The 24,613-nt window shown below is 37.5% G+C and overlaps 1 protein-coding gene across 6 annotated transcripts in view; it reads left to right on the top strand.

Annotated features, from left to right (window-relative positions):
• RUNDC3B (RUN domain containing 3B) overlaps positions 1–24,613 on the top strand; it is a 147,525-nt gene that overhangs the window by 103,733 nt on the left and 19,179 nt on the right. For 4 of the 6 annotated variants that reach the window (XM_067746130.1, XM_067746131.1, XM_067746134.1 and 1 more), the window contains 2 exons: positions 2,444–2,601; positions 17,689–17,835. In XM_067746130.1, coding sequence (XP_067602231.1) covers positions 2,444–2,601; positions 17,689–17,835 — 305 coding nt within the window. The remainder of the gene's footprint in view (positions 1–2,443; positions 2,602–17,688; positions 17,836–24,613) is intronic. The other 2 variants (XM_067746132.1, XM_067746133.1) reach the window with 1 other exon arrangement.

Genomic DNA, 24,613 nt, shown 5'->3' on the forward strand with positions numbered 1-24,613 from the left:
CTGGAGTCCGCGCACCAGACAAAGCCTGCGAGCCGCAACGAAAGATCCCGTGTGCCACAGCTAAGACCCAATGCAGCCAAAATTAAATAAATAAATATTAAAAAAAAAAAAGAAGAGGCAGCATAACTATAAATGCAGTGGAGACCCCCCATAATTATTAACGAATAATTTTACCAATTTTATGTCAACACCTTAGAAAACTTAGATGAAGAATTTTTATAAATATTACTTCTCAAAACTAATAGACCTATAATCATTGAAAAAATTAAGCAAGTAGTTTAAAATCTATTCCCTCCTCTCCCCAGAATCACCACACTTGTTTGGTTTTTGAGGTAAATGATACCAAATGTTCAAAAGGCAGTAATTCCTATTTTATACTGACTGTTCTTGAGAATAGGAAAAGAAGGGATATTTTCCAATGAGTTTAGGAAGTCAGTATAACTTTGATACTCATGTAAAGTCACGTGAATTAATACAGGATGTGATTAATATAAAAACCATAGTACGAACCATTTGGTGTTATCTAGTAAATGTGGAGATATGTGTGGCCTGTGGCCCAGCGACTCTGCTCCTAGTCCTGTCTCCTAGAAACTCTCAGATGTGTGTCCCAGCTGTCTCATAACTGACTGTTCACAGGAATATTGTTTATATTAAGAAAAATCTAAAATGATCCATATGACCATTGATAGGAGAGTGAATAAATAAGCTGTAGTATTCATGCAGCAGAACGCTGTCCACGATTGAGAGTGACGAGTGAGCTACAGTTAGACTCATCACTGTAGACGAAAAAGCAAGTTTCAAAAGAATATAGATAAAACCCATCCAAACTAAATATATTGTTTTTTTTGTTTTTTTGTTTTTGTGGTACGTGGGCCTCTCACTGTTGTGGCCTCTTCCGTTGCGGAGCACAGGCTCCGGACGCGCAGGCTCAGTGGCCATGGCTCACGGGCCTAGCTGCTCTGCGACATGTGGGATCTTCCCAGACCGGGGCATGAACCCACGTCCCCTGCATCGGCAGGCGGACTCTCAACCACTGCGCCACCAGGGAAGCCCAATATATTGTTTAAGATGACATACATTTGTGGTAATGCTAGAAGGGAAAGCAAGGGGATGATAAACACAAATCTCAGGGTATTGTTATCTTTGCAAAGGAGGCAGGGGATGTGATCAGGGAAAGACATTATAGGGGCTCTGAAAGTATTGCTGGTTGATCTAAGTGCTGGGTATTTAAGTATTGTTTAATTACTGATGTTTATAAATAATCATATTTATATAGTTTCTGTTAAGCTGTGTATACCTACCGAATTTCATTTGTAAAAATTAACTTTAGTTTTTGAGATTTTTATTATGGAAAAAGCAAATATTTGAGAATTGTCAGGAAAAAAACCTGAAAAAGAAGTTCGGTAACAGGAACAGTGTTAGTTACTATTAACATGTATCATGAAGCCAAAATAGCTAAAGCAGTTTGTTAATGGCACGTGAAAAGGATAAGAAATGGAATAGAAGAATACTCTAAGAAAAAAAGATTCTAATTGATATCCTGAGAGGAATTTTAAAGCACACTGATCTAAAAAGAATAGGATGCCATGAGAAGGGAACAGTCAGAAAACAAACAAAAAAAACTGGAAATGAAAAATAAGATTCCCTGAGTTCAAAAATTTAGTATAAGGATTTGGAGGATAAATCCAGTGAAGACTCCCAGAAAGCAGAGCAAAAGGACAAAGAAACAATAAATGGGTGAAAAGATAAGAGAGGATCTGTTCAAAAAGTCTCATATCTATTAGGTGTCTGCTGATAATAATAGCTAGGAATTATACATTGCATACAGGGTACCAGCTAGTATTCTAAGCACTGTATTAATTCATTTGATCTTCCCAGCTAGGTACCCTTATTGTTCCCACTTTTTTAGATGATGAAAATAAGGCACAGAGAGATTAAGTAATTTACCCAAGGACACTTAGATTATAAGTAGTAGAACTGAGTATGACACGATATAATCCCTAAGCCTGCAGGCCTAACCTAGACAGTATACTGCTTCCCACTAATTTGTTAATGCTAAAATGTTAATAAGTGTTTTTGAATAATAATCACAGAGAGGCAGCTTTATAATTGATCATTCTGTAATTAGGTCTGTATTTTGAAGCTAGGAGGCATTGAGAGTGTTTATCACTGTTGTGGAGCTTAGAAATTATAATGTTTTAATGAAGTTTTACCTTAAATTACAAACATATTTTATTGAACTTTAGAGAAGAGCTTTAAATAATGGAAAACATATATTAAATTTTTAATTCAATTAAAGCTTTTTTTTCTATTTCTTCAGTGATACTTTGAAATTGTTTCATTACAATATAGATAAGAATAACATTTAAGCTACTCAGCATTTGTCTTCAAGATACATATTAGAGTTTTGCACTTGCTATATCTTGGTGATCTGTATTTCCAGGGTTATCTTGAAGAACTCTTACGACTTCGAGAGAACCAGCTGTCTGAATCTGTCGCTCAGAATAAAATACTACTACAGAGGATTGAAGATTCTGATCTGGCTCATAAATTGGAGAAGGAACAACTAGAATATATAATTGTGGAGCTTCAAGATCAGCTGTAAGTGAGTCCTTTTGGAAAAATTTTGGCAGTAAAGTTAAGCAAAATGGCATGTGTGGCATAGGATTCAGGTTCCAAGAAGTCTGATTGCCTTCTGTTTAGTTCTTTTTCACTTACTCTTTTTAAAAAGTTTACTTTTTTCTTATAAAAGTAATCATGGTCACTGTAGAAACTTTACAAAATATGGGAAGAAAATAAAAATCACCTGCAGTTGTGCTATCCAGAGTTAACGCGATAACTTGGTGTGTATTATTCCAAATGCACATGCATATTTTTAAAGTATTTATTTAGTGATTGATTGATTGATGCAAAAAGATGGTATATAAGGTCATCTATTCGAAGTACACTGTACTATTTAAGTACAGTGCCATTATAGAAACTGTTTGTTACCAGGTTGTGCCAGGATGTCACTAAGCACAGTTTAGTAGAGCTGACTTTTTTTCATAGCAAGACTTTTTTTGATGAAGAAAACTGTGTATTGATCTACATTCTGGTACAGCTCCTTAACTTATTACTGTTCAAATCAGTTGCACTAACCATACCATTTTGTCAAGCTTAATTTTATCAATTAGTTGTTTATGGTGAAAATCTTCTCATATTAATATTTACTTAATCTTAAGGATGACTTTTAAATTTTTTACTTTGAAATAATTTCAAACTTTCAGAAAAGTTGCAAGGATAGTACAAAATAATTCCCACATGCCCCTTCTTAGATTCACCGATTTTCAGCATTTTCCACATGTCATAATTCTCTCCCTCTGCTTGTATATACAAACATTATTTTTTGAACTACCTGAGAGGTTGCATACATCATTATCTCTTTACCCCTTAGTACTTCAGTGTGTTTTTCCTAAGAACAATGGCATTATCTTAAATACCCACACTTTGGATCTGATTTTAAGAAATTTAAATCAGTAAAATACTTCTTTTACCTGTAACTCATATTTCACTTTCATCAATTGTCCAAGTAATGTTTCTTATTGCTTTTGCTTTTTTGGTACAGGATCCAATCCAGGATCACATTTTGCATTTGGCTGTCATTCTCTTTAGTCACTCTTAACTTAGAATAGTTTTTCAGTGATTGTCTCACATGAGATTGTTATTTCTGAGAATGCAGGCTAGTAATTTTATAGACTATCCATCAATTTGAGTTTGTTTGCTTTTCCTTGTGATTAGAATGAGCTTATCCATTTGTGGCTGGAATATAGCGTAAGCAGTGTGTCCTCAGGATATCACATGCAGAGGTCAATGAAGTCTGTTGGCCTTTTATTAGTGATGTTAATTTTAGTCATTTGGTTAAGGTGTTTTTCTCTTCTGTATAGTTACTGTTGTTCCTTTTGTAATTAACAACTAATTTGCAAGGAGATACTTTGAGACTAAAAGCATAAAAAATGATTTTTTTAAGTAAAGTTTTATTAAGGAGCATAAAAATTAAATGTTTTCTGGGAATTTGTATCTTGATAAAAAGAATTATGTTCGCATATTGTTTTTTACTTTTTTTCTAATTTTTTAAACATATTTTTAATTTTATTTTATTTTTTGGCTGCATTGGGTCTTTGTGGCTGCATGTGGGCTTTCTCTATTTATGGCGAGCGGGGGCTACCCTTCGTTGCGGTGCATGGGCTTCTCATCGCAGTGGCTTCTCTTGTTGCAGAGCACGGGCTCTAGGCACGCAGGCTCAGTAGTTGTGGACCCGGGTTCTAGAGCACAGGCTCAGCAGTTGTGGCGCACGGGCTTAGTTGGTCTGCAGCATGTGGGATCTTCCTGGACCAGGGATCGAACCCGTGCTCCCTGCATTGGCAGGCAGATTCTTAACCACTGCGCCGCCAGGGAAGTCCCATTTTTCTAATATTTTAAAGAGAGTGTGTCGTATGGGGTATCAGTCACTGAGGGGCAGATTAATACCTCCCGTAGCCCCTCACTACTATAAGCAGAGAGAAGAATATTATGAAGCAAACAGTAGAGATTTCTGGTTATTTCTTTACAATTAAAAGATTAAGAAAATAATTTTTCTTTTGCAAATAATACTGGTAGTTTGTCTAAATGCTTTTAACTTATAAATAATTATGTCGTCGGTTTTTATTTCATCACAGAGATATTTTCATTTGAAGAATTAAATCTGACTGTATCACATTTATTTTGCTTCTGATAATTTAAAGGAAACAGTCTCAAACTTTTTAGCTTGAAAAAGAATCTACGAGTTATGGTTTTATCTTACTTTTGTGATACAAGTGTCATTGATCTTCCTGATTTTGCAAAGAAACCTTAGAGTTATTTTTAATCTCTTTAAGTTAATAGAGCAAAAAATAAAAAATTAAGGCCACTGATGAGAATTAGACTATTGAGTTTAGAGGTTAAAGATTTATTTTCACATACCATGGCTACAATCTCTGGCTAGGTTGTAAATTGGTGTCTTACAAGGTTCCTTTGTACAAAAACCATTACAAGAATACTTAATGGAAGAGTAAGATATATGCCTTCCAGAATGTTTACGATTTACTTCGTTATCAGAATCATATTTAAGGTGCAGATAATCTCTGGGCACCTTGAAACTATAGGGAGAGAGTAGACATTTTTTCCTTCCTGATATTTTTTTTACCAACAGTTAGGAAGGCCTGCAGTCAAAGTTGGGCACTGAAGTTCCCTTTGTTAATCCAGAGGAGATAAAAGTGGCCTTGAGAAGATTAAAATGTATAATGTATAAAGAAAAAGGTCAGAAAAGGAGCATTAAATAGAATATGAAGCATGAAGTATTTGCTTCTACATTATGTTGATTAGCTTTTCCTGGGTGATTTAAATAATTTGTCACTTAGCTTTTTATATATTTCTCAACAGTTATCTGTGTTGTTGAATTACTGTTAAAGTATGCTTTAATAATGTCTTTGAATACTCATAAAATCTGAACATCTTGTAGTTTGGGCAGTAGAGTGCACAGTGTGATATGGTAGAGGAGTACCCCAAAGCTTTCTTGCAGATCAGGACTGTGTTCAGATACTGGCTCTGTCCTTGCCTAATATGAGCTCAATCTTGATTAATATCTTGGAGCCTCTGTTTCCTTATTTGTAAAACTGAGATAATATTCACCTTGTGGATTATTATGAGTATTAAGTGGTATCATGTTTAACACAGGTAGGACAAAGAAGGTAGTCAAGATTATTAGCCTGTTTTGGCTTACAGAAACCTTAAGATCTCCTTGATAAATTCACTCGGATAAATAGTGAGTTTAAAATGCTTTACCTTATCATGCCCAGACCATGAATTTGGACTTGATTGTATTATTCCTGAGTATCACTTTTGAGATCTAGTTTCTAAATGGTAGTTGGATTAATATTTATAATAATATTATGGATCTGTGATAGACCTTCAGATAGATGTTCTACTGTACAAAAGATTCTTTGTAAAACACTGATTGCAGACCTCAAGAATAGACAGCTTCAGAACAGTATGCAAAAGCTAAATTCTTTGTCATAATTAATACCAATAAAATGTGTAATAGGGAGTCTTTTATATTTAGTTGATGAAATTTTTCTATTCATGATTTGAAGAATAGGAATAGTAAAATGTCTTAAGGGCTTCCTAGAGAAGGGACTGAAGAGTCTAAATAGTAGAGTGAAGAATCATGCATTGCTAAAACTAAGCCATTGTCATAGTTCAACAGCCAGTTTGGTGTAGTTCATGGTGAGTAGTGATGGTTTGATCTGTCGGCCTGCAAACCAGAAGCCAAGGATGCTGTGGCATCCTGGTTCACAAATTTTAGGATGAGTGGTATGGATTCTAACAGGAGAATGCAGTGATGTCATCACAGCCCAGTTAATAATGGACAGATCATGACAGTTGCTGGTCATATATATTTTTGGCAGGTAACAGTTATTAAAATAGTAAATTACAATCATGCTAATATATATTACATACTCTATTATCCATATAAGAACAGAAAAGTCAAGAAAATGCATCCAGAAGAGAAAAAGGCCAGGTACCAGATAGGTAGAACCATTTCTATTGTATTTTCTTGGTATTAGTAAGAAATTATATATTACAACAGGAAAGGGGTACTTATTTGATATGAATGGCATTCCATTGCCTTTATAGTCCTGATGTTAGATTAAAAGTGCTGGCAGAGTCTCTTATATCTGAGCAGATGTCCTTATATCTGGGCCAGGGGCCTCCAGCAGTTAGAACTGCCCTACAGATTTCATGGAGAAGTGACTCATTTTATTTGGCAAGTGTTTTACATTGAGTACATGAAAAAGGGAAGCATCCCTAAATTACAATTTATAAATAGGACAATATCACTATTAACATATAAATATTGTTTTGTTTAGTTATTTCTGTTATTTAGCATTTAATACTTATAAAATTATAATTAGCATTTAAATTCTGAAGCTATTATTATATTTTTAATTTTTTATTAAGAAATTTTCAAGGGACTTCCCTGGTGGGGCAGTGGTTAAGAGTCCACCTGCCAATGCAGGGGACATGGGTTCGAGCCCTGGTCCGGGAAGATCCCACATGCGGCAGAGCAGCTAAGCCCCTGCACCACAATTACTGAGCCTGTGCTCCTGCACCACAATTACTGAGCCTGTGCTCTAGAACCCGCAGGCCACAACTACAGAGCCCACGTGCCAAGAGCCCGTGCTCTGCAACACGAGAAGCCACCACAATGAGAAGCACATGCACCACAACCAAGAGTAGCCCCCTCTCACTGAAGACCCAATGCAGCCAAAAATAACTAAATTTATAAAATAAAAAAAAAAGAAAATTTCAAGTATCCACAAAAGAAAGAATTGTAGAATAAACCCCTGATTGCCCGTCACCCAGATTGAACAGAATTTGTCACATTTGCTTTACTTGTCTTTTTTCTTTTTCACTTTTTGCTGAATGATTTTGAAGCAATCATGCCCTTTGATTCCTATGTACTTCATTGTACATCTGTAAAAACTATGGATACTTTCTCACATAATTTCATAATCACACCTGATAAAATTAGGGACAATTGTTTTTATCATCGAATGTGCTTTCATACCAAGTTTCCGTAATTGTTTTAAAAGAAACTTTTTTGTAGTTGATCTTTTTCAAATCAGGATTCACTCATACTTTACGTATAGTTATGTCTCATAAGCCTCTTAATTTAGAACAGTTTTCCCCACTTTTACTTTTCCTGTCATTGTCTATTTGCAGACTTTTCCTGCATAGCATCCAGCATTCTGGATTAGTTCTTTGTAGTTTATTTACCTTGTTCCTATATGCCTATGCCTCCCAGTATGTAGCCATTAGCCACATGTGACTGTTGAGCACTTGAAATGTGGCTAGTCGGAGCTAAGTTATGCTGTAAGTATAAAATCCACACCGGATAGTGTGAAATAAAGAATGTAAAATGTCTCCTTAGTAACTTTTTATATTGACTACCTATTGAAATGCTAATGTTTGGGATGTATTGGGTTAAATAAGTGCATCATTAAAATTAATTTCACCTGCTTTTTAAGGTGGCTACTAGAACATTTTAAATTCCATATGTGACTCTTCTTGATTGGTGCTGGACAGCTGTATTCTCTGTACTATATCCTCTCTTCTCAAAGTGGACTGGCTACATTTGCATCATCTGGGAGCAGATTCTCAGGCCCCTCCCCAGACCTGTGGAGTCAGAATCTGTATTTAATAAGATCCTCAGGGGATTAATCGACACATTAAAGTTTGAGAAATCACTGCTTTGTACTGTTTTTCTGTAAAGTATATCCTCTTAACTCTGGATTAGTAGTTCTCAATCTTGGTTGCACGTTTAGAATCCTTCAGGGAGCCTTTTAAAAGTATATTTTGAAAAATGAGGATGCCTGCCTGAGCCTTACCCCAAGAGATGTTCATTTAATTTGTCAAAGGTGGGACCCAGGCAAGTGTACAAGTGTTTAAAAGGCTTCCCAGGTGTTTCTGATGTCCAGTCAGCATTGAAAACCACTGCTCTGAGGTGCTGGGCTAAATTTGAGTTTAATTTTATGACAAGAATATTTTATAGGTAGTGCTCAGTACTTCCTATCGGGAAGCAGACAAGTTGTCCCACTTTTATTGATCTTAAAATAGGACAGTGGATTTAGGTGGTTACAGCCGTATTTCTCCTTTGTGGAGGTTCTCATCAGCCTTTCATCTAATGGCTTGACCATGGATAAGCATTACTTGGAGCAGTTGGTTCATCAGGATTTGTAAAATGGTGATTTCCTAATTGTTATTCCCTCCGTGCTTAAAGGCTAGAATCATCTATAAAGAACTTTTCCTTATTAGGGCTATTTGGTGGTTACCATGACAGTTCTTACAGGGTATTATTAATTTTCAAAGTAAGATGCTGATGTCCTGCTTAGCTCCTAATGAAGTGAAGATTTTGCTTTGCTTTCTCTCTTCTGAGATTATGAACTTGTTACATATAATCTCTTCTATAATGTGAATTAGCGCATACAAGGTTCATAAGTAAGGGGATGATGTTAGTATAGCAAAGAAATCGCCTTGATTCATAATTGATTTTTTCCTAGAGGTTTAACATTTCTCAAAAAAGTAACACCAGCAGGGACTTACCTGGTGGGTAAGACTCCAAGCTCCCAACACAGCAGGCCCGGGTTCGATCCCTGGTCTGGGAGCTAGATCCTACATGCACGCTGCAACTAAGAGTCCACATGCCACAATTGAGAAGCCCGCAGTGTGCAACTAAAGATCCCGCACGCCACACCTAAGACCTGGCACAGCCTAAATAAATAAATAAATAAATAAAACACCAGCAGAATGCAGAATACATTAATACAGGCAAATACTGCAGGCCACCAACAGATGGCACTCTCTCACTGTACATAATACTCTCTCACCGTGCTTTCCTCTAGCTCAGTTGAGCTAGAACTTGGAGGTGCTTGTTCTGTAGTTGTCCTTGCCCCCATGGCAAACCTCAGCCTCAGCAGCCTTGACCCTTCCTTGCACCCTCTTCCATCAAATGGCTTTTACTTTTTTGTTGTTGTTAAAGCTGTTGTCGTTGTAAAGTTATTGTAATATTTCTTTAATTAATAGGAATTTAACAAATATTTTAAATTGGGTTTGAAGTTTTGTTAGGTTTGTCACAGTTTTTCTTAGTGTTGTAGTTGGAAGGTTGAATAGACTTTGAGTTGTCAGCCCCTAACCCTGTTCTCCCCATAAGGCCAGCTATTTTCAGTGTGTAATTGCAGAACGCTGTTTTGTTTTGTTTCTGCACTATAGCAGAAATGCCTATATTCAGGGTATTTCTGTCCCATAAATTTATTTTTCTTTTTGATGCTCCAATTGTCCTATCTTTGACTAATGGAAATGCCTTTATATTCATTCCTGTGTCCTTCTGACATGACACATTAGTCTTTGCTAATTTTCTTGCTTTCTGGTACAAGATATCCCAGGCTCATCTTCTATATTTCCTGTCCTGGAATCATCCATTCCTCTAAGGATCCAGGGTTTATCTTATATTATAAAATGAGAGGGAAAAGGAAGCATTTGAGGGAATTCCCTGGTGATCCAGTGGTTAGGAGTCTGCGTTGGGGGCCTGGGTTCAGTCTCTGGCCGGGGAACTAAGATGCCACAAGCCACACAGCACAGCCAAAAAAAGAAAGAAAGAAAAGGAGGCATTTGAGTGTTTTTCGAGGTTCTAAATTACTCATTAGGGCTTTCCCGGTAGCGCAGTGGTTAAGAATCCGCCTGCCAATGCAGGGGACACGCGATCGAGCCCTGATCCGGGAAGATCCCACATGTCACGGAGCAACTAAGCCCGTGCGCCACAACTACTGAGCCTGCGCTCTAGAGCCCACGAGCCACAACCACTGAGCCCACGCACCACAACTACTGAAGCCCGCGCACCTAGAGCCCATGCTCCGCAACAAGAGAGGCCACCGCAATGAGAAGCCCGCGCGCCGCAACAAAGAGTAGACCTGGCTCGCCACAACTAGAGAAAGCCCGCGCGCAGCAACGAAGACCCAGCACAGTCAAAAATAAACAAATAAAATAATTTTTAAAAATAAATAAATAAATAAATTACTCATTAATGTTTCTTTCTTTTCAAAAGATACTGTCAAGTTAAGGTCTAAAGTGCAACCAGGATAAAATAAATAAGATACAAGGATGTAATTTATAGCAAAGGGAACATAGCCAACATTTTATAATAATTTTAAGTGGAGTATAATTCATAAAATATCGAATAACTACACTATATACTTGAAATTAGTATACTATTGTAAATCAGCTATACTTCAATTTTTTTTAAGTGTAAACAAGGTTGAAAAGCATTTAAGAGACTTTGATTTGGGGTTAACTTTTTGGGCAAGAATACTTCATAGGTAAATAATTTAAGATTTTGGGGTATGTGGCTCCTTTTTAGGCTTCTTTTTTCAAAATGTTTTATTTGAAGGGAAATAATTGTAAAGTGATACAAAGTGAGTCTTTATCCCATGGCTGTGTCTAAAATTAACAGAAAACAAAACGATTTATTTTTTAAAAATATTTATTTGGCTGCGTTGGGTCTTCATTGCGGCGTGCAGGCTTCTCTAGTTGCAGCGCTTGGGCTTCTCTAGTTGAGGCATGTAGGATCTTAGTTCCCAGCCAGGGATTGAACCCGCATCCCCTGCATTGGAAGGTGGATTCTTAACCACTGGACCACCAGGGAAGTCCCAAAGAAATTTTTATATTAAAATTATGAAGAAATTAGGATATTCACAAGCTATGTGAGCATTTTCCAATTCTGGTAAACTTTAAATTAAGATGAGTAGGGACTTCCCTGGTGGTCCAGTGGTTAAGACTCCATGCTTCCACTGTAGGGGGCACAATTTTGATCCCTGGTCAGGGAACTAAGATCCCACATGCTGTGCGGCACAGCCAAAAAAAAAAAAAAAGTAACTCTCATTATTTCTTTTGGTGCTAAATTGCTTTTGTAACTTCTCTGGCCTTTATTCATTCATTTGACAAATAAATATTGAGAATGCCATGAAGAGCCAGGCCCTGCTCTAGGTGCCGGTGATTCAGGAGTGAATAAAACAAAGTCCCTGCCCTCATAGAGTTTACACTGAGTGGACGGCAGCCACCAACACCGACAGTAAACAAATAGTGCCTGAGTGGTGGTCCTCTTCCTCTTCCAGGGTCGTCAAGAGAGGCTTGGAGGCCGTAACTCTCTTACCCTGTGTTCCTAGGAGAGTGAGGTGTGGAGTGTATCAACACCTGGTGTTCGGTGGCTTTCCCTTTCTGGAACTTCAGTGCTCTTTACCTCATTCTCATTATTCTCATTATGATTCTCAATATTACGCTCATGAGCATAAAATTTTGCACTCCTGTAGTCCTGCTAGATTAGGTCCTTTATTTTCATGAAGGTTGTAGCCTAAGATTTTCTCAGTGTGCCCTGTCACAAATAGTAGTGGACTATATCCTGAGAATTACAGTACATCAGGAAATAAATAGTAAGTGGAAAGTAACAGAGGTGTGCAGCAGGGGTGTTGGGCATTTTCTAGACTCACTCTCAGAACTTGCCTTGTAGCCATCGGCGTCCAATGTATTGACTCATCAAAATTGAAAGTTGCCTCATGCCATGGACCTTTGGGATTACTTAGGAGCACGTGGAGTCACAGATATTAAATGCTAAGTGCCAAGGGCTATATGCCTTATGTATCTCTAGAGGCTGAAAGTAAAGCTTCATCATGAGCATCAGCACAGCATCTGCGGTAGGTGGGAAAGGAGCTAAGTGAGGGAGAGAGGATAACCCTCAAGTTTGGAGACACAGGATAAAGAATCAAGTAAGTGAACAGAATAATATGGACAGCTTTGAATTGACTAAGCACTGCTCTCAAAATATAGAGAATGGGATTCTACATCTTTTTTTTTTTTTAACATCTTTATTGGGGTATAATTGCTCTACAATGGTGTGTTAGTTTCTGCATTATAACAAAGTGAATCAGTTATACATATGGGATTCTACATCTTTTAAAAGAGCTTGTAAGTAGCAGTAGACTTGAGCCTAATCTCTGAAAGGAAGGAAAGAGACCAAACTGTGGAGATTTCATCTTTTTGTCTTTCATTAAAATAATGAATGTAATATTGAGGGCTCAAAAGAATGTAAGATCTAGTTTTTGAAGCTAGGGTGCTCTGGCTGAAACCCTCACCTTAAATACCATCTTCAGCTAAAGACAAAAGAGGGTAGGATGTTGGAAGTAGTGGTTTGGGACTTCACAGTGGAGGGATGAAATTTACATGGAGATGAGAAAGTAAATGTTTGGTAAACAAATGTTTGCTTGACCATGCAGAGATAGTGAGACGCAGAGTAGACTCTGATCTCTCCCTTACCACACCTAGCCCATATTCTTTGCAGGTGTCTTTGGTGATAGCTCTGTTCCTGGAACCAGACCCATTATCTAAATTCTTTAGGTAGCTAAGGGGATGGTAAAAATAAAGACTTCTGAGTCTTCTTTTTCTTAAAAACAATCATTCTAAATTAATTCTTATGCCAAAGAGACGTATTTTGGGGTGGCAAACATTGCTCCCTTACAGAGTTAATATCCAAAATATATAAGGAACTCGTACAACTCAATAGGAACAAACAAACGAACCAATTAAAAAATGAGCAAAAGATTTGAATAGACATTTCTCCAAAGAAGACATACAGATGACCAACAGGTACATGGAAAGATGCTCAACTTCGCTAATCATCAGGGAAATGCAAATTACAAGTACAATGAGCTATTACCTCACACCTGTGAGAATTTCTGTTAGCAGAAAGACGATAGATGATAAGTGTTCGCAAGGATGTAGAAAAAAGGGAATCCTTGGTCAATGTTGTGAGAATGTAAATTGGTGCAGCCTCTTTGGAAAACAGTATGGAGCTTCCTCAGAAAATTAATAGAACTATCGTATGATCCATCAATCCCACTTCTGAGTATTTATCCAGAGGAAGGGAAGTTAGGATTGTTGTCAAACCCAAGTTCATGTGCCCCACGCACAGTGAGGCCAAACAAACTGAAAAGTTGGAGTTTGGAGCAGAGAAAGGTTTATTGATCGAAAAGGGTGCTGAAAAGATGGGGAGACAAAGGTTTGTCTCAGATCCATCTTACCAGCTGGCCAGGGCATAACGTTTTTAAAGGCAACATTTGGGATGAGGGTTGCAGGGGACTTGACTTTCTTCTGATTGGTTAGTGGTGAGGTAACAGGGTGGTGTTTCAGGAATCTTAATCATCAGGCTTCTTGTTCCACCCAGTCTGGGGTCCCGTGCTTGTGCCCAGCCTGTAGTCACCATCCTCCACCTGGGTGGGGGGGCGGGGTCTTAGTTCCTACAGAACAGCTCAAAGATCTGTGTCAGATTGTTTTGTATATGCCTCGAGGAGGAATTCAGACTCTGTTTTATCACTGAGCTCTTGTTTCTCAACTGCTTTTCCTTTGTTTCTGCATTCCCTCACTTCCCTAATTAACAACTGCTTGAATCTCTTCTTTGGAACTCAGGGAAGGCCTAGGAGACAAAGCCTTTTTCTACAAACAAGAAACTGGGGACACGGAAAGCCTTTTGTACCCAGGAGGACCCCTCAGGGTCCTACTCTTTTTCAGAATCTTGAAGAGATGTCTGCATTGTTATGTTAATTTCAGCATTATTAACAGTAGCCAAGAGGTAGAGGTGACTTAAGTGTCCATGTGTCCATGGATGAATGGATGAAGAATAATATATATATAAAGACCCTGTGTCTGTATACACACATAGAGGCACAATGGATGATAATTCAGCCTTAAAAATGAAGGAAATCCTGTCATTCATGACAACATGGATGACATTATGCTAAGTGAAATAGACTAGATGCAGAAAGACAAATATTGCACGATCCCACTTATATGTGGACTCTGAAATAGTCAAATTCAGAGAAACAGAATAGAATGATTGTTACCAGGGCCTGCAGAGAGGGGAAGTTGGGGAGATATGGTTCAGGAGTACAAAGTTTCAGTTATGCAAGATGAATAAATTCTGGAGATCTAATGTATAACAATGTGACTATAGTTAACAATATTGTATACTTGAAATTTTCTGAGAGGGTAGATAAGTGTTCTCATCACACAAAAAAGAGGTTAACTATGAGGTGTTGGATGTGTCAATTAGCTTGAGTGTGGTTATTATTTCACATTGTATATCAAATCATCAAGTTGTACACTTTAAATGTATACATTTTAAATTGTCAGTTATACCTCAGTAAAGCTGGGGAGGAAAAGATTGAATTATATTTGTGTGTGTGTGTGTGCGTGGCCAAATTCCTACATAATTCCTACTGAGAATCTAAAGAGAAAATAGCTGACTGTCTCCCAGTTTAGAGGTAGATACTACAGGAAAGTTCTTAAAATTAGCTGGAATACATATATGATTTCTACTTTCTTAGTAAATTAAACAATTTCCCCTTAGTGTATTTTTCTGTAGAATTATTACTTTAATGAGAGAATGTTAAATTGACTTATAGACATAAGCGACAAGTAGTATCTGTCTCATATGGAATGATTTAGTTTTTAGATTAGCTCAGTAATGTTAGCGTTGGTTAGAGTTTTAATTAGTTAAATGCTAATTATCACATAGTTTCACCTTTAATTGCCCTTGATTTTGCACTATGAAATAACAGTAATTGTTGAGTAATTTAAGATGAACCCATTTTTAAACTTGGCCAAATGAGAAATTTCTTCATTCTTCGTATATTAACATCAGTTGGATTACCGCTGAGTAGGTCTTGAAGTTAACTTGGTACGTTTTGCTTGTTCTAAGGTAAGTAATGGGATTCTTTGATTGCAAGCCGTCACAACCAACTCTTAAAGCACAAATGGAATTCATTAGATTGATATCAATAACTCATGGAATGGATAAGATACTGGGAAAGTAGGCCTGGAGAGAGGTAGGCTGAGCTACTTCAGAGGGTTGGGAAGTAGGAACATCTGGAATATCTCTTTGCTGGTACATTTTGGTCAGGACCTCACTGCAAGAACAAATAAACTGCTTCGTCTATTTATCACTCTAAATGGACTCAGGTCAAGATTCAAAATTCAGGGATGGGGTTTTCAACCTAACTTAATTCACTTGCCTGCCCCCTAGTGTACTGGAGTGGTGAGAGAAGAGGCCTGCCTTACACAGCATCCTCCAGGAGGCTTTCCTTTTCATAGTAGCAAGGCAAGTGCCAGGATTTACTGTGTCCACATTCCTCACAAACGGTGGAACACAGATGTGGCACGGATGAAAACTAGGCCTATTCAATACGCTGAGATTTCTTATCTCCTGTTTCAGAGGACCAGGCAGCTTCCCATAGAAAAAGGCGGTACCTTAATTCGTCATAGGGCAAAAATTCTCCACAGGCAAATAGTGTGTAAAAACTCTTGTGAAACTTCAGTTCCTTTTTCCATTTTATATGCTGTAAGACTTTTCGCTTTCCAGAAAGAATATATTCTGAAGTGGAAGATCGTTCATTTACTTATCATTGAGTTCTACCAATGGCGTTTCCTCAGATGCACATTTGCCTTTCTTCCCTTCTGCTCTGAATATTTCCTGTAGGCCAGTTATGACATTGGAATTGAGTTCTCCAGTGACATTCACTGGGAACCCTAAAGAGGGAATATGTGAAAGAGAGAAATCTAGTAAGAGAACCCAAAATAATGGTAGTTTATTATAATAGATTCTCTGGCCAGTGATCCCCATTTCTGCTTTATACTATTTTTCTGTCAATCTTAGAAGATTTCTAATCACTCTTTACTGTTTTCATAAAAACCGATGTTAAATTACCTTAAAAGCCTTTTAAAATTTTTTCATTCCTTTTCTAGTGAAATGAAATCGTTGGACCTAGCCTGAAGGAATACCTTGATGGGAGACATTCTCACTGATTCTGCCTATTTCACTTGTAGTATTTCCATTGTAAGAGAGAATCTAGTGTTGACATCAGATAATGTTTCTTTATGGACATAGTGGAGCAAATATTTATAAATGCACACAGATATTCCGTAAAATAAGAAATATTTGTATGGAGCTTGCTAGAGACATTAAAAAAAATGGGATTATTCCATTAGAATCATGGTTAATAGCCAGAGGTGTTGCGCCGGCGGATTTTCTCCAGTGTAGGAGCGTCTTGCTAGCGCACCACTGACCCTCTGCCACCCACAACAAGACTATGATCTCTGAAAGTTAGTGGCAGGCACGTTTTACTTCCTGCTTCTGAGCCGGTGGGTCAGGACCTTGGGACGCTAAACTCGTGGACTCCTGTTTGAGAATGCAGGTTGCCTAGGTGGTATTTTAAGGCATTTTAGAGGTAGAATAAGAGCTTTCCAAACAGAATTATGCTTTTAAACGAACTACCAGTTCAAATGTTGAATTAGTCTTGTGACAGTTGGTTTGTGAAATTGAAATCTTGGGAGAAAGCTAGTTCTTTTGCAACTTGTTACTGACAAGTAACAGCTCTACAAAAATGGAAGTAAACCATGAGTTGTTATAATGGCTTCGTTCTGTGGTTGAAATATCTCCAGTAGATTATATTGTTCAATGTAATTGTCATTGATATAATTATGTTCATGAAGATTTATTAGTAGTCACTTTTATCAAAAACAATTACAGGAACCTCATGGATTTTTTATTTTATATTTTTCTGTATTAGTTTTATTTTTATTCATTTTAATTGTGTTTGTTTGTTTACTGAGTTAAATTACTTCAACAGATTGTGAATTTTGAAGCTAGAGAATCATACACGTGGACTCTTTACTCTCTTCTGTATTTTAACTGGCGTCTGATCACCTGTAACTCTAAGATATCACCATTGTTCTTTAGTTAAGATGTAAAATGCATCTTGAGTCCTTTAGTAGTATCTCTGGGGAAAAGATAGGAAGTCTGAATTTCACAGGTAGTGATTTATTGTAGCAGTAGAGAAAGAATGAAACACACATATTGCAGGAGACGAAACAGTCATAGCCCCAACTAGCCTTCCTGTAGTTCTGGTCACATTCTGTTAACATACCATTTTAAAAAGGTGAATTTGGGGGCCTAAGTTGATACCATTATCAGGTTCCTGTGCCAATGCAGAACAGTGAAGACAAAAGCACTCACCATCTTAATATTCACAGGACTGTGCTAAAGAATAATGATTTAAGATCAAGACAAGAGTTAACTGCCCACCTCACCAACCAGTGGCCTTCCCCAGGAGCTCTGGATGTCAATGCTGTTGCCTTGGATACGTTGCTTTACCGAAAACACAATAAACAGTGGTATGAGTAAGTGTGATACTTTTTTTTTCCAACTAATTACGAACTTAGTTGTACCAAACACATGGCTATCCACTTTGGTTTCTCATTCTTTCTGAATTCGTTATTAGCTTAGAGCAAAAGTAGGATTTAAGACTATTGTGGCTTAGTAAGTTTAGATTAAGGCAGTGAATGTGGTAATGTTATGAAGCCAAGGCACCCTGGAGAAGTAAAAAAAATTTGAGAAATCCACCAGCTACCTACTTCTCCTCTAGTTAATCTTCAGGCAGTCCTTCAGTGAAATCTGTGAGCCTGTATTTTATGAGCCATCTATTTTTTTTTTTTTTTTTTTTTTTTTTTGCATCACGCGAGCCTCTCACTGTTGTGGCCTCTCCCGTTGTGGAGCACAGGCTCCGGACGTGCAGGCTCAGCAGCCATGGCTCATGGGCCCAGCCGCTACGCAGCATGTGGGATCTTCCTGGACCGGGGCACGAACCCGCGTCCCCTGCATTGGCAGGCAGACTGGCAACCACTGTGCCACCAAGGAAGCCCGAGCCATCTATTTTTTAATTGTAGCTTTGGTGTTTGTGTTAGGACTAATTTTCATGCTTGTTATAAAACATAAAATTCCATCTCATGAAAGGGTAGAAAGAAATTTACTTGTTCTTGATGGGTCTGGAAGACTTTTGTTCATTTTCAGTAAATCTAATATTGGGGGGATATTGAAGATATAATCACTCCACCTATAGGCCACAAGATCCTTCTCCTGTTTCTTTGTCCCAGTGTTCAGGACTATTTCGTTTCTTTATTGTTTCCCAGTGTTGAGAGAGCAGCAAAATTTTAGGATCTCTTTCTTTAGGTAGTCTTCATTTTGGAACGTGTAAATTGTATTACCTTCTTTTGGCTTTTAGCCATTTCCCATCATGGTAATTTTTTTTCAATATCTTTATTTTCCTATATGTCTTCAGCTAATTTTCTGATTATTTTCCCTGCTCTCCCTGCAACTCCTTCTGTTCTTTCCCTTCCCTTCCTCCCTTTCTTCTTTTGTCCCTCCTTCCTCTCTTTCCCTCTCTTCTCTTCTCCCTCTTTTTCTCTCTCTGTTTTTCTCTCCGCTTTTCTTTTAGAGCCCTTGCTTTAAATTTCGCTGGTAGAGCAACACACTTCTTTCCCTGCTTCATAGGGTGCCTTTCACTAGGTAATTAGTAGCCAGACTGTTTCTACAAGGAATGTTTTAGCATAGACATAATTTCTGCCTGCTTTACTCTGTGATTTTTTTCATTTATCGGAGGTAGAACTCAAATTTTACCTTTCGTTGTTTAAAAAAAATTGCTAGAGGCTTTAATGTTTGTTTCACTGATTGTTAGAGATACGTAGGGAAACATAAGCCAGTTATTTACAGAATGAATCGGTAGAACTCTCTTCAGCATCTCCTGCACCGCACTTAGTATGATTCAAGGTGTTGACTGGACCTTTCATGGATTGGAACTGAATTCCCCTTACATCCTTAAGAAAGTCATAAATAACTGGAATATATCTTATTATCCTAGTATATAATTTTATCTTTCTGTGACATTGAATGAATGGAAGAATATTAGTTTATTTGTATTTCTGATTTATAGTTGAAAAACTGAATTTATAGCAATACTTGGTAGACTTACCCATGTATAACATAAGATACTCCAGCTTTTTTAACTGCAAAAATATTATAATATTATATCCTGACAAGTTAAAAGACTAATAACTATGTCTTTTTATTGCAATACCTACATGGTCACTTTAGACAGTGGGAGGGAAAATATTTTAGCCAAAGACATGTATGTACCACTGCCTGCCCATAGAGCTACCTATTGAAGAACGAATAAGGACATCTAAGTGGAAGATTTATTTCCAGATTACCTTTGCATGCAGTAATAGTGACTTTTTTTACAGAATATTGTAGCAGCAACAAAAGTTATTGCAGTCTCAGAAAAGAATGCAGTGAAACTGCCTGTTTGTCTGTTTAGAATGGATCTAGATTTTATACCTCTTGACTCAGTTACTCCATTAGTTTAAGAAGGGGCACCCTTTCCTTCCCAGCATCATCCTTTAATCTAACCTGCCCTCAGATGTTGGTATTGCTTTTCTGTGGCCCTATCGCCAAATTGATATCCCTGAACAAAAAGTATGCACGAGGGGGTAGCTCTGAGATCCCTGGACCTACAGTTTAAAGTCAGGACTTAAAAGTATCTCTGCTGCTTCCTTGCTGTGTAACACTAAGCATCACTTCCTCTCTCTCTCTTTTTTTTAAAATATATTTATTTATTTGTGACTGCGTTGGGTCTTCATTGCTGCACCCAGGCTTTCTCTAGTTGCGGCAAGCGGGGGCTACTCTTCGTTGCGGTGTGCAGGCTTCTCATTGCGGTGGCTTCTCTTGTTGCGGGGCACAGGCTCTAGGTGCGCGGGCTTCAGTAGTTGTGGCACGTGGGCTCCATAGTTGTGGCTTGCGGACTCTAGAGCACAGGCTCAGTAGTTGTGGCTTGAGGGCTTAGCTGCTCCACAGCGTGTGGGATCTTCCTGGACTCGAACCTGGACTCCAGGGCTCGAACCCGTATCCTCTGCATTGGCAGGCAATTCTTAACCACTGTGCCACCAGGGAAGTCTCACTTCCTCGTCTTCCCTTCTGTTTCTGCACATGTAATGTTGGAGGGTAATGCCTATTTAAACAGAATTGTAAGTCATATGAGGTAATAAATTGCCTGAAACCTAATCATTTCCTGGTAAATCTTTATTTATTTATAGCCTATATAATCTTTTTTTGTTTATACTCTCACATAACCTTGTATCTTTCATGTTTGGAGAATATACACTCACCCAACATCCCAAGCTCTACTTTCTTAGAGAGCTTGTAAAACCCTATATAAAATTAAAATGACCAGCAAATCCCCAGTTGTTCAAAGTACATAATACCAACTTTTTCATGTAAAAATGGAGACTTCGGATTTTCAGAACAGAGTAGTGCTGTATAAATCATGTTTGAAACAAATCATAGCTTTTCATCGGGATCCAGTTTTTGCTCTCTTCAAATTCATAATATAAGCCAGAGCTCTCGAACTGACTTGGTAACTAATTCCTCTTCATTTGACCAGTATCTTAAATAAGTCCAACACATGTTTCTGAGAGACTGCACATTATGGAGGTGGTAGCCAAAGCCTCTTTAGTAAGGAGTACTAGCTCTCTTGATAATATGGAGAAAGAAACTGGCCCTATAATGAGTCATCATAATTTTCTGCTAAGAGTATGGGATGTCTATAGTTATTTCTCTGGGGCTCTGGAAATTTATTCGCCCAGTTGGCTTTGAGAAGAAAGAGAGCGCACTGTTTGATTTAATGAATTTCATGGATTTGTTGACATTTCTTAGAATGAGCCAGATAACTTGGCTATGGTCACCTGGTCGTGGAAGGATCCCTTTCACAATAGATCTTAAATTTATTTCCATTTAATATACTGTTTATAAAACTTTAAAAATATCATTTCCAGTTTATTTCTTTATTATTTAGACCTGGCAAGATTAGTTATGATGGATTTTACTATATCTTTTCCTTTATTTCAAACATAGGAGTATCATGTTTGATATTATAGCGTTATAGGCTCACTGTAGAAGCTCAACAATAAATAAATATGTAAAGCACACTCCCAGACACACATAGAGCAATTGATTCTTTTTTGTCTCCAGTGAGTTCTGTTTTAATATGTATCTTTTTATGTAAAGTCTAGGTTACATGAGCTTGTTAGATATTTGTTATATAATCTTGTTAGATTATCCGTTACATAGCCTTGTTAGATTATTGCCTAACGCATCATTCCCATCCCAAAAGATGAGATTCATTGTCACTTTTTTGCGGTACGCGGGCCTCTCACTGTTGTGGCCTCTCCCGTTGCGGAGCACAGGCTCCGGACGCGCAGGCTCAGCGGCCATGGCTCACGGGCCCAGCCGCTTCGCGGCATGTGGGATCTTCCCGGACCGGGGCACGAACCCGTGTCCACTGCATCGGCAGGCGGACTCTCAACCACTGTGCCACCAGGGAAGCCCTACTTAAGCTTCTTTTAGTCTTCTAAATTTATCATTGTCTTCCAGTTTGGCTATTATTCACAAAATTATTAAGAATTATGAGCCTTTATGTGCCCTTTATGATCTATCATTTAGGCCTACTTTTCTTAATGACTCCGATGCATCAGATATAATCACTTCAGGTGTATTAGAGGTTCTCCTTCTCTTGTGTGTCTTTCCAGTCTTTTTAGAAGAGGACTCCCTAAGGCACTGAGGCTGTAGAAATCTCTTTAAATAAGTTTTGCATTGACCTGACTCACATGTATCCTTTCAAGCTCCCTTGCATCCTTCCATTTTGTAGCAAATTGAGACTTTATAGATGTTCTGCTCTACCAAATGCTTAGTTTGTTCCTTTAACATACTTCTATGAAAATCAAACCAAGAATAAAAAGAATGGCATATTTCTGTTTCCACACACAGTCATGTGCCTCTGTGTAGACAGTGCACATTATTTGTTTTTATTTTGTACATGTGGATAGTTTCTTCTTCTATCTCTCTGTTGCCCAATGACTACCAGATAATGTGAATTATCATTGACCTCCGTATGTCTACTGGGCGAATAAGTAATGTAGATTATCCATATCATTGCATCTGCATTGATATAAAGTATAAAATTGTAGAAAATTTTACTTATAATTGAATTCAGCCCTGTTGCTCAGTTTCCTTTTAATTTGCCTTTATTTGGTACCCAGTTCTATGTATATAAGTCTAAACTTGAATGATTTTATTTTTTTATTTTTTATTTTTTTGGCTACAACACGCGGCTTGTGGGACCTTAGCTCCCCGACCAGGGATCAAACCCATGCCCCCTGCAGTGGAAGCGCAGAGTCTTAACTGCTGGACCGCCAGGGAAGTCCTGATTTTGAGTGGTTTTAAAATGCTTATATAGTAAGATATTGAATGCAGTGGATTTTATTATATCCCAGGTACTCATGACAATTCCTACAAGTTTAATTTAAATTATATTTAACAATGTAATGGCATAGATTAAACTGCAAACTTTTATATAGTCATAATGCATGACTCTTACTATCTTGGGTTCTTATTTTGATTAAACTCTTGCCGTTTAAAAAATTATACTCTGTGAGAAACAGAGACATAGATGTAGAGAACGAACGTATGGACACCAAGGCGGGTAAGGGGGCTGGTGGTGGTGGTGGGATGAACTGGGAAATTGGGATTGACATGTATACACTAATATGTATAAAATAGGTAACTAATAAGAACCTGCTGTATAAAAAAATAAATAAAATTTTAAAAAAATGTATCAACCCCCAGCAACACATTAAAAAAAAAAGAAATTATACCCTGAGAAATAGGAACAGACTGTTAACTGGTTTGACGTATCTGGTGGGTTACACTTAAATCTTTCAATGTGTTTAAAGTGAGTCTAGAATTCTAAGATAGGACTTAGTGATGACCTTTTGAAGACAGAACTCCCATAGACAGGTAGTTTGCTCCATGACAACAAAACGTTTGTCAGATGGAGCTGCCGGTCGCATTGGAAATATGGTAAAAAATGAGGAAACCACAGCCATTCTTTGTCATTACTGAAAGCAGCTGAACTAGATTCCTACCAGGTGGTGGGAAGTAGTTTCGTGCAAGGAAGACATTGTATGGTACTATTCTTAATATCTTATGAATAATGTGCTTAGTTTTGGCTTGGAATTTTTACTTCAGAACATCATTGTCTACCAAATTTTATTTTTATATTCATTGACATTTGGTTAAGTAAATAAAGCCAATAAACTCAGAGTTTATTCACTGAAGGGTAGAAAGGTCCCTAAATCACTTTGGGCTTAGAAGTGTGGTATTCTAAAAGGTACTTCAGTAGGTCACACAGAAAGCTCATTTTGTGTTGCCATTACCATAGGATGCTTTCACATGCTTTCCTCCCTTGAGAGTCTGTAAATGTGTGCTGTCAAGTTCTCAGTCCTTACTCGCCAGAGTCTTTTTTGCTTCTGGGTATCTTGTTGTTTGTAAATACTTCTACGCATAATTTTTTAAATTTAATAATATTAAGTTTCCTATAGTGAAATATCAGTGTCAGAAACTCATCTTAAGCCCTTCATTTTTAAAAGCAAGTCCTCTGCCTATTAGGCACAGAAAAATAATTTGGAAAAGAAACTTATTTATAAATAACTTCCTTTATTCAATTCCTCTGTTCCTGATTTCTGCTATAGCTAAAGAAATAAGATTTTACTGGAAATCAAGTGAAATTTTCAGTGATTTGATTAAATACAGTATAATTTACATGGTCTATCTCAGCAAACAAGGCTATTCTTTAAGAAGGGTTTCTAATAAAATAGGAAGACATCTTTTCTTCTTACACTAGAGAGGAGATAGCATAGTAGTTAAGGGGATAGAATTAGAGCTAGGCTACCAAGTTCAAATCTCATCTCTTGTGCCCCAGTTTCTTCTGCTGTAAAGTGGGGATAATAATAATTCCAACCTCTTCTGGTAGTCGTGAGGATTAAATAAGTTAATGTATATAATATATGTAGAACAGTGCCTAGCGTTTGGTAAGTGCTATATAAATATCGGTATCATTTTTTTGTTACATGTTGTATAGCTTATATATGTGTCATCTATTATAATTATCAGAAGTTTCCTACAGTAGACTTTCCTGCTACTTAAAATTATAATTAAGAACTTTTATACTCTCACCATTTAAAAAATGATGTTATAACGTGAGAATGCTGCTCGCATTGTAGGCTGGGA

Source organism: Pseudorca crassidens, chromosome 8 (genome assembly GCF_039906515.1).
Source record: "Pseudorca crassidens isolate mPseCra1 chromosome 8, mPseCra1.hap1, whole genome shotgun sequence".
Taxonomy (NCBI): domain Eukaryota; kingdom Metazoa; phylum Chordata; class Mammalia; order Artiodactyla; family Delphinidae; genus Pseudorca; species Pseudorca crassidens.